Here is a 12,010-nt window from a genome sequence, read left to right as displayed (position 1 = left end):
TAGGCTTTTGATAACGAATTCTGCTTATTGAAACAAATTCTTTATTTTATTGGTTACCCTACATAGTATTTCGAAGGCGATGACAATATTTATTTCATACCAAGTGAAAGTAAATCAGTATCAGGTGGGTGTCTCTCCCAGAAGAAAATTCTAACTAATTACACAAACCAATAAACAGTGTTATATTTTTAATATTGTGTTATTTATCATATTGTATTAAAGGTTAAACCAATTAATTTTTGTTATTATAATAGCTTAATAACATTAGTCATAAATTTTTTTAAAAAAGTCACGTCATATTTGCTTAAAATCAAAACTATTAAAAATGATGTATAAAAATGCTATAATTCCATATAAATTATTTTACATTATTTAATATAGAACTCTATTAGACTAGGAACGACTCCTCTTATTTTTGCAAAAAATCGGCTTCAAAATAAAATAGTTTTAATACTAGAAACATACAATTAGATATCATAATCATTTTTTATTTAAATCAAATCTCTTTAATTTATTGATTTTACTCTTATACATTTGAGACTAATACAATATGGAATAATCAAGAGAAACATCATGTATGAGAATTTTTACAAACCTTACGATCAATATGTACATATATCAAAATGTACATATTATATACATATGTATGTTTATACAAAATATTATTATTAGTTATAAAATATTCACATTAAATAAAGCTAATGTAACTCGTATAACACTAGCCGCATATTCTTTCTTTTTAATTTCAAAATAAGAATTTAGAATTATGTATCGTGTTAAGAATTAGAGAAATCTAAATCATACAGAATTTAAAAATTAACAATGTGACCCAATTTTAACTTAACATTTTTAATTCACGAATTTTAATAGATAAAATAATTAATAATTTAAATAATTAAAAATACTTTCCTTCAATTTGGCATTTTTTTAACTATCGTCTCGCATCGATATGTCCAGATTTGTTTTAGAAAAAATATAATTGAAGTCTCAAATTCTTGTTTACTAGTAATGTAGACATAAACGGCAAAGTGTGAAGATCCAAAGATAGAGAAAATAAAAAGAGAAAAGAGAGAAATAAAAACCTACATATTTATCAACTTTGGAGATGTTTCATCATGGAAATTTATACCAAATCGATTCCAAATGATGAATTAAATTGTCCTACTTTACAATTTATTAATTAATGACCAATAATTATGTAAGTTAGTTTCCATTCCAGATTAACAGCACATAAATATGAACTTATATTGTTGTTTTGTAAACATATGCATATTTTTCCGTTAGGTTTGTTGAAAATCTACATACATATTAATATTTCTAATGTCACGTTCTCACGAATGCAATAATTCGTAATTTAGTCTTCAATTACGAACCGAACTGCTGATTCTCAGGTAAATACAAAATTTTACAATTCTTGCACAAAACCAAGCTTTCTGCAAAATGTTCATACAAAAAGAAACGTCAAATTAAAATGTATTTGTCCTCAATGTACTTTACATCTTTTTAATGTACTATACATCTTGGCAATAAATTGGTAATACTTTGGCGAATGCTTGAACCAAGATAACTTTACCGGTCATAAAACAGTTCCGCGGCGTTGCGTTATCGGTAAAAAAAATAATAGTAACAGCAGAGCACCAGATTGCTTGTGGACTCTAGTAACTCTTATCTTCTGTACGATTGTCTGGTCCTTAAAATAAATTTAAGGTTCGACTTATTTTTTATGTTCCTTGTTCGTACAAGGAAAGACAATGAATTACGAACAAATATGTAACATTTCTCAATTTTATTGAAGAAAATAAAAATTAAAGATGTACATTTACAACAAAATACAAATAAGCAGTAAATATTTATTTTATATTTTTAAAGTAATGCATTTTTGTATTATTTTTTAACACAAATATTTCAATGAAAAAATAATGAAATGGAGGTTAACTGTCGCATTACGAATCTGCCGTGAGAACGTGTTAATTTCAAATTGTAATTCATTAGTTATGGCATACATTAAAATAAAAAAAATAATTGGTGATTTCTATAGTTTATCCATAGCTGTATGACTCTAAAAACTATTTGAACAGTTTTTTAATGTATTTTAAAGAAAGATTATATAAATGCAGACAAACGTATGTATTATATACATACCTATAATCATACATACATATTTACATTTATGATATATTCATATAATTTTTTGTATTTATTTATTATTCGATGCATAATAGTATAAAAAACAAATAAATTGAATTGTACAAGTTCATGATTACTACATATTCGTTCCTTGTACTCGTGTGTGTATAATTACATTTCATTAGCTTTTTTCCCATGTTCTTTTTTCTATTTCCTCTTTCCTGTAAATGTTTTCAATTAAAAATGAATTCTTTTTCTAATTGATGATTTAATTCATACTTGTTTATATGTAATACTTTTACAGGATTTTTTGGCAAAATTTCTGAGATGGATATTAAAATCATAATAACTGCAATCGTATTTCTGACAATCGCTTCCGTAACGTTGTGCGTAATTAGTTATTTTGTCATTAAATATACACCCACGTAAATAAATAAATATATTTAATAATCAATACACAAAGTAAATAGAGTGAATGAACTAATCGTATGCTAAATTAAATTATACATTTGCATCCTAGTAATAACAAATTTCTTTAACTTTACATCGCACAGTGTACTTTTTTCGCAGTTCAGTGATCAAAAATGTATTATTTAAGTTTTAAGTTTTAAGAGAGAGTAACATTCTTTCATGTGTTTTGGAGTTATACAGAACTTGTCTGTGAGTCAACGTTTAATTTCTTGGTGCTCATTAGCTGTCGGATTGTTATACCTAAACCACTATATATATTTGTGCTAATGTTTGTAACACCCAAAAGTAATACATATATACTAATCGGCTCGCTATCACAATTTTCAAGGTAATTTAAAGAAATTTTTACATACTTTTCTTTTGGTCTAAGACCTGATTTTTCTAAAGATCGGGTCTTATTTGACAAACCGCCTTCAGAATATGATTAAAAGGTCAAAATACACTTATAAACTATAACACGATTAAATTCTGCATAAATACATTTAATGGGCCTAAGTTTCTATACCAATATTTATAAAGAGAGGCCCATATTTAGCCTTACTCCCAAATAAGTCCTCTTGTAGAAAATCTCTTTTTTTGAATAAAACGTAAAAATATTCCGGAATCAAGGTAAACAACTAATTAAATGTTTTATTTGTCCAACTCATGATCCATGTCGTAAAAATAAATTTTTTTGAAAGAAAAACAAATCAATTAAAAAAAAGTTACGACATACTACGATACAAGCGTACAACACCGATTGCGAATTGGATAATTATTTCAATTCACATTTTTAACGTACTCACTGGTGTACGGTATCATATGAACAGCTATACCTGGCTATACATTTTGATCAACAAATAACAGATTTTAGTAATTTTTTCCAAAACTACAAACATAGAGATTGTAATTAATGTTTTTCTTACATGCTCAATTATATCTTTTCCCCATAAATTAATGACATTTTTTTACGAAGATTTAAGATTATTACAACGAAATTTTCCATATTTTTGTGACAAGAAAAACCATTCATACATTATAAAATATTAAATAAGAGATTTTTAATAGTTTTTGATAAAAAAATAAGCAGGATCATAAAATTAAAAAAAAAATTCGGCCTCTTTTTAAATCGAATTACATAATCCAATGAGTAATTTTTTGACTTTAGATGACTCTACTAACTATAGTATTCAAACGATTAATCGTCGTTCGGTTAATCGATTTATTTTTAACGATTAATCGTTCGAATAAATGAAAATTGTCAAATTTAAAATAAAGAATAATCCGAAAAATTTCTATCAATTAACCGATTAAGAAAAACTCACTATTTAGTAGTAAAATTACTATGTATTTTCTACAAATTTAATATTTTTATAATAAATTTTCTTCTTTTCTTAATTTCTTAATAAATTTTCTATAATGAAGAAAATTTATTTGATGATTTTTGAAAAGAAATCATGGAAATAATTATATCGCTTTTATTTATACAACCAGTTTTTTGGGAACATTGTTGTGTTCTTAAGTATTTCTTATAAGTTTTCAGCAACAGTTATAGTTGAACTAGTGTTCAATGGAACGTATGAATTCTAGAACTCGTTGAATATCTTAAAAACAGTAATGTCTTTACATAGAAAAGCATTTCACATAAACAGGATTTCTAGTATTTGATAAAAAAGTGAACAAAGAATTGAAGTGAAAGAAGTGAAAATAATATTTTTGTTTATAAACCGTGCCAAAGTTAAATAATATAGATAGAATAATATATATAGAATGTACAGATTCCCCGTTTTCATTTGATACCAATATTAGTATTATAAAATGCATATAAATATTTTAAATATTCGTTTGTAGTCCTTTTAACTTTAAAATCCTTTTATAAGGACATAAAAATCGGAATACGCAATTTTATAAGAGGAATTTATTTTCACATGCTTATCAACTTTTCCATATGTGAATGCTTTTTTCAAAATTGTTACAGGGTGTATATGAAGAAAATTATTATTAAAAGCAATAATAACATCTAGTTTCCTTTTATTCGAATAATCGAATAATTTTTAATTATTCGATTAGTAACCGGCTAACGTAAAACCTCAAATAATTATTTGTCGAATAAACCGAATAAGACAAAAACCCGAATAATTGAATACCCTAATACTAACTCACAAGCTGAAATATCAAAAATAAAAAGGGCAATAAATAGACATAGATACTATCGGGTATCTAAAAATAATAAGTAAAAAATAATTATTTAGTTTTCATAATAAAGGATTTGAGTTGATTTGTACATCGCCTCCATATATTTAAGCAAATATGCCTTATATGAGCCGATCCTTATAAAATTTGGGGGATGAATTTACGGTATTTATGCTGAATTTCACTGTGGCACCACTAGTCTTTTTAAGCGAATTGTGGACATTAATGTAATTTATTGCAGAGGGTCTTTGTAGGCCCGAATGCAATAAGTTCTTCAAGTATAGTATAAATCTAGTTGTGCCGCTTTTTGTTGAGATACGAGTATATTAAACAGTATTAGTTTAATGACTAGGTTTACAAGCCCTGGTTTACAAAGTGAAATAATGGACTGATCTTAACCTTTTTCAATATGCTTTGTACCTGGGACAATAGAAGATTATATACCAAATTTCATTAAATTATCTTTTAAATTGCGACCTGTAGTTTGTTACCCTGTAACATAGACGGACGGCCATAGCTAAATATACTCAGAAAAGTATTCTGAGCACACTTTAAGGTGGCTATATGACCAATATTATAGTGAATTACAAACATCAGCACAGATCCAACCCCCACTAAAGTGGAGTAGGGTATAAAAATCGTATGTTTTTGATTACCACAAAAGGGTATACTGTACGTTGTACTATTAATTAACTAATAGTCGCTTAACAAATTAAACGACTAAATTGGAAATGAATAACATAAAATGTATTTAACAATGTACCATTTTTTTCATAGACAGTAAGAAATAATTGTACCTCCAAATTAATTGTACTATCTTTAAATATTAAAAAATTAAATAAATTTTAATAATCGTTAGGAATTGAAATGTGATACTAACCGAATTGTAAAAACCCATCTGACCACAAAAATCGAAAATATTATTACGATCGAAATTTGATAAATGATTTTAGTGTGAAATGTATTCATTGAAAATTGTTTTTGAGTAATTTCGCCTCAGAAAAATATAATTTAACTAGCAAAAAGTACCAGACACCTGTCCGCTGATTTTTTAAGCGAACGACCATAAGCTTTAAACTGCTTGTGTTTCTTATCTACTTAGGGAGATATGAGGTTACCGAATTTAGCCGTTTTTACATTCGAATTTCCGTCTTAGTGGATCTATTTGGTGGGAGCTTAAAAAGTTTAGATTGTGGGATGATGAATCAGTCAGTCCGTCAGTAACATTAAAATTGTATATAAAAATAGATTAGAACAAACACGGTTCCTTGGAAAGCGAGGGAAAGAAAAGTAAGCAGAAAAGTGATGAGTGTTTTCGCTTCACTTAAAATGTACATATACATATGGATTTTTGGTTTTTCTTATGTAACGTTTGCACAATGTTTTGTTTGGTTTTATATTAGGTCTGTCAGTCTGTACTCTTAAAATTAGTAATAAGTAAATGAACGCTTTACTAGTAAAAACATTTAAAACAACAAAAAGTTTTACTTTTTAATCCGTCTATATGTTTACAAATGTTGTTTTTTAAATTAGAATTAAGTACATTTGGATAATTGGATAATTATTATTACTAGTACAAATTAGAACTTTTAATAGTTTGCAACGAGAGAAAATATCCATGCTCTTGCTAGTTATTACTATTTAAATAATATTATTATTTTTAATCATTTATATTATAAATAACAAATAAAAAACTGAGGTCTTGTCTTGTCAATATCTCTGTAAAAAGTTAAAAATTAGGAAATATTAACAGACTCCAACAGTGATCCACAATCAGTTGAAATTGTGTCGACTAAAGCATTAAATTAAATTAATGAAATTTAATACAATTTTAATAAACCTATAATCAACTTAAAATTATAGGTTTTTATCGATAATACCAAATAGCAAAATTTCAACTAAAGAAGGGCTGATTTGTAAACTATAATAAGGTTATTAATCACATTTAAAAATGCGAAGTATTTCTTTAAAGAAAAAAGTAGACAACAACAAGCTAATGTAAAATTCATTGAATTTTTCACCAAAATTAGAATTACTTCAAATGAAAATCTATTTCTTCTTCTTGTTATTTAAGTACTTTTTTTCTTATTTATGCAATAAAAAATTATGTAATTTTTAAAACTAATGTATCATTTCGACTATTAAGGTGAACGATAAAACGAAAATTTTTGTTCTGTAATTATTTATCGAAATTTGGTATATTTTCGAAAGTTTGGTCAGGTGAAAGGTAACTAATAAATTTGAAAATGTGTGTTTATTTAAATAATAGGATTTAATAAAAACGCATACAAAAAATTTCCAGAGATATTTGCACATAAAAACATTGACACATCGAAATATTCACAAGATCGAAATGTGTTTGCCATAACTCGGAGATTATTGGTTCAATCATATAATAATTTTTCATACTTATTTATATCAAATTGAGGGGCAGAATTAACATTTTTTGAAAATCTCAAATTGGATGGAAATGGAATGGAAAACAACCAAACATTTTACTTTTTAATTTTAATTGTATGTACATTTATTCGACCGATGGCGTCAAAGTTTTAATTTTAAAATTAATCCATATTAAGTGTAAATCCATGATGATATAAGGTAAAATCAATTCTACAAAAATAACAAAAAGTTGTATACTAGCAAAAAGTGTAAATGTTGCTAGAGTGGCCTTTTGAATATATACCGTAAATAACGAAAATCCATGAAAACTGTTTATGATATTCATACATAAACATTTAACCCCAGGAAAAATTGTATTAGTTCTACAATTAGTTCTAGAACACATGGTTTTAGTCTGAACTCGTTCTAGTTTGGCGTTGAGACCAATGATGTTTATTTGAAATTGTCACTTTAGAAACTGGTTGTGAGGAAGCGTTATGGAGTCGACACTCGTTCTTTTGAACGCTTCTGGAATTAGTTCTTTAATCAATGATTTTTGTTTGAATTTATCAACTTCGGAACTAGTTCCATGGAAGTTTTAGAGAACGTATAAACAAATACGTTTTTGTTTGAAATTATTAAGATTAGAAGCAATTTTGAGAAACTGTTGAGTAATGTTTAACTATTGTATCAATGTTATTTACAAAACTTACATACATATACATATCTTACGTAATATTTAATACTAGAGTTCGCCCCGCGGCTGAAATTCGACATTACATACATATGCTACAAAAACCATATTTTCGTAGTTAAAATGTCTGTCAAAAACTTCTTTCAATTGTTATTATCAATGAGTATAACTTACTTTAATCAACGTATTCTTTAAGAAAATGTGTGGATTAAACTAAAATAATCCTGAAAGAAGAACAAAATCTAAGTTTTGAAATTTTTTGAACTTTTTTTAAAAGCAAAATATTACTTCTTTCGATTTATTAATGTTCATTAAAATCTATTCAAAACTTACAATATGATATTTTCATTCCTGACTATAAAATTAGTAAACTATTTTCTTTAATACTGTTTGAGTTCTTCATCCTTTGATTTTTGCTCATTCTTATCCAAGTTCTTTTAAACGCCCACCAGTTTTAAATTAAGACCTGTGTTTAACAATTCCTCCAGCAATCACACATGCCCCTTCATGAACAGTTTGTCGTAAACAATCTCGAACCTTTCCAGCACTATTCCTTTGTAGCCTACAGAAGTAATCATTTTAACAAAGGTTATTCATCTTTTTTAATTTATTCCAAATTCATTACTTCTGATGTCATTAAAGTTTGTAATTATTGCTATAAGAACTATAACAGGATTCCATCGCGATCGAAAGTAGAATTATGTCCGTTTTTTAAATGTCCATCCTTCAGTTTAATATTGTATAAAATATCCCATATTACACTTGACAAAGACTTCTTAAAAAATAAATTTTAATGTATTTTAATCGAATTTAATAGTAGATATTCTATGAAGTTTTACTACTATAGGCCTTTAAGCAAAGAGCTTTAAGAGTAAATACTAAACCAAATGGGCAGCCATTAACCCAGAAAACATGATTTGTATTTGACCAGTTTCATCTTTTTTCTATCTTTATAAAACATACATACCTATGTACATATAACCATACAAACTACAGTTTTCACTTTACACTAATATTTCTTAAACCGCCTTTTTCCTAATTGGTTAGACTAACACAAAACAATCTTCCCTTTAAATCCTCACAGTGCTAAACATGCATATTAGCGATATACTGATTCATTTATCTTTAAAATAAATAAAAACTGACATTTATGTAGAATTATTGTCCCACCAATGTTTTTCCAGGTCAAACACCAACATCCTTTTGTATCACACATCATAATACATCATTATTACATTCACAATTTAGCAAAAACAATAAAATCTTATTTTCAAAATATTATAAAAATCGTATTAAAAACAACAACAAAAATATCACTGCCAAATAGAAACAAGTAAGAGTGCTATATTCGGATGTGCCGAATTTTTTGTACCCTTCACCATAGTGTATTTTAAACATATTAGTTTTATAAATTTTTTCCCGACTACATTATTATTACACCAAAAGCAAAACAAAATGAACAACAGCAACGCTAAACGAAATAAAAAACAAAATACACAAGGCATCAAAACCAACCGACATCTAAACATACATACCGAAAAACACAGAAAAACAAAATAAACGTCGCAATGACGCCAACAGCATCCAAACATACAAAAAATACACAGCTGAATAAAACCAAATACATCTACATACACGTGTACATATTTTTCTAATATAGCGATCTTCTCGAAAGCATGTCTAACAGAATTATTAAAGATTCGGATCTCGCCGATATCTGGAGTCCTTTAACAGACAGACGGACAGACAGACAGACAGACAGACGGACAAGGCTTAATCGACTCCGCTATCTATAAGGATCCAGAATATATATACTTTATAGGGTCGGAATATTATATTATAGAAATTACAAACGGAATGACAAACTTATATATACCCTTCTCACTAAGGTGAAGGGTATAAAAACATCAACAGAGAAGTAACCTGTTTTCACACTCTCTCTCTTTTCTAAAATGAAAAAATGCAGTGTTGTTTTGTTTTCTATTTTTTAATTCAAGCACATGTTTGTGTGATTGTGTATTGGTAGAAACTTCAAATGCTTATATTTAAAAAATACTGAACCGATTTTGATCATATATAGATTCTGCAGTGAGGCTCGCCAATCTGTATTAAACAAAAAAATTAAGAAAATCGGTCAAGTAATGGAGCCGGAAAATGTTCCCAATCGTTTTGGCTTTGCGTATTAATATATTTTTTGTAAGGATATACATACGTTACAAGCAGCTAACTTTCCCTTCTCTCGGTACCATTAAATTAGGGATATCATTAATATTTTGTAGTTGAGTTGAATTAAAAATTAAATTAATACCTATGCAAATAAATGATTTTTTTGTGCATCTGGCAACTGGAAATTGTACATTTTGATAGTTGTATACAGCTTTCATTAAAAAATCAGCTGTTGAATTGACTTTACCTTATAAGTGCACCCTAGTAGAATCCATATGTCTAATTAAAAGCCTGTAACGCGGACAGGGCGCCAGTAGTTGTTCAATTAAAAGTTCGAAATAAATTATAATTTTAAAAGAAAAAATATATGATTGGTCTAATAGATCCTGATTTATTAAAACAAATATTTTTTGTCTTTTTCAAATTGTTTATGTTTTCAAGAGTTTGTAGTATGTTAATTAGTTTTATGATGTTTTCCAATAAAAATATGAGTCTGTTAACAGCTGTTTGTAAGCTGGACCATTTATTTTCATTAATTTAATGTATTTAATGTTCATCCATAATAAAATATTAACAAACATTTTTTCGTTTCCTTGTTTTTATTTCCCTTCAATAAAATTTTGCTATTGTGTAATTTCCGTAAATTGTTGATTCACAAAGTTGACTGCAAATTTATTTGGGAAACGTCATAATAATAGACAAGGCCTATTTTGTTTGTTGATAAACCAGCAAGAGATTAACAATATTGTGCCAAAAATGCCTTAAGAACATATAACACATTTGAAGAAATCTATTGGATCCGTCTCAAACTCGTCATATGATATAAGTTATAGAAATAAATTTTTTCTTATGGTATTGAGATCCCAAACAGTAAAATAAATACCGCAATTTTATTTCCTTTATATAGTATTGGAATAGATAATGCAATATTATATAAGCTATTCCTATATGAAAATGTATTTATCGTTTTTTTATGTGTGCTTACAAAATATTTTTTCATTCAAATATAAATTGAAAACAACTGACGGACCACAGATAATGAGAGGTTGATTTGTTACTCAGTCTTGATTTTCCATAAATATTTTTTTATTTCTATTGAATTAATTTGAAATTAAAACTGTTAAAACATATACATATTTGAAGGAGATCAGGATCCATCAGATTTATCAAATTTGTTTATACGAAATACATATGTACATATGTGTGTGTGTGTTTTAAAATTAAAATTAGAAAGTGTGAAATAATTTTTTTAATTATGAAAAATTTAATTTGTATACCATTGAATACATACATATGTATGTAATATTTAAGTGGTAATTCTGCTAATAAATCAAATTATTTATTAACTATTTATTATAATAGTAGAAAAATTGCATGATCAAAACTTTTCTAAAAAGGACCACCATTAAATAATTAAGATTATAGTAGATAGTAAATTTATTTCAAAATGTTTTTAGTCAAATTTATTAATTAAAAAATTAAAAGCAAAATAAACAATAATTAATATTTATTTATGTTACGTATATTTATAAGTCTAAATAAAATGCATCGGTAATACTCTCTTATGCCAGGAACACAATTAATAAATAAATAAAAGTTATAATAAATATTATTATTTACATTTATAATATACATATGTATGGTATTTATAAACATACATACAAAACACATACCACACACTACAAATTTAAATGTTGAAACGTAACTGTATTTTAATGACAAAATTAAAAGTAAGTGCCTTAGTTGTATAACAATTTTGATTAAATTAACTTTTGCGTTAAATTTTGCATGCTTTTCATTTCGTGGTTTTCATCTCCTTTTATATTTTTATTTCAATTTATTCTTTAAGACAGTTTTTCTACATTTACTTTCAATTATGAAAAGCGTATAATAATAAAGAATAATAAATATTCTATAATATGTTAAGGAAGAGTCACTATGATAAATATAACGGGCGCACAAATATTTTATGTAAATTTTATTTTAGTAATAAAAATAATC

At 26.5% G+C, this 12,010-nt stretch overlaps 1 protein-coding gene across 4 annotated transcripts in view; it reads left to right on the top strand.

The window, feature by feature from the left end:
- LOC111678548 (tubulin monoglutamylase TTLL4) overlaps nt 1-12,010 on the top strand; it is a 64,923-nt gene that overhangs the window by 39,098 nt on the left and 13,815 nt on the right. Inside the window, exon 11 of one of the 4 annotated variants that reach the window (XM_046948735.1) lies at nt 2,432-2,541. The exons of the other annotated variants lie outside the window; for them this stretch is intronic. Coding sequence (XP_046804691.1) covers nt 2,432-2,473 — 42 coding nt within the window. The 3' untranslated portion in view covers nt 2,474-2,541. Of the gene's footprint in view, nt 1-2,431; nt 2,542-12,010 lie in introns of those variants that run through there. 4 annotated transcript variants of the gene reach the window in all.

This window comes from Lucilia cuprina, chromosome 2 (assembly GCF_022045245.1).
Source record: "Lucilia cuprina isolate Lc7/37 chromosome 2, ASM2204524v1, whole genome shotgun sequence".
Lineage (NCBI taxonomy): Eukaryota > Metazoa > Arthropoda > Insecta > Diptera > Calliphoridae > Lucilia > Lucilia cuprina.
Note: the sequence above shows the minus strand (reverse complement) of the source record. Positions and strands in the feature narration are given on the sequence as shown.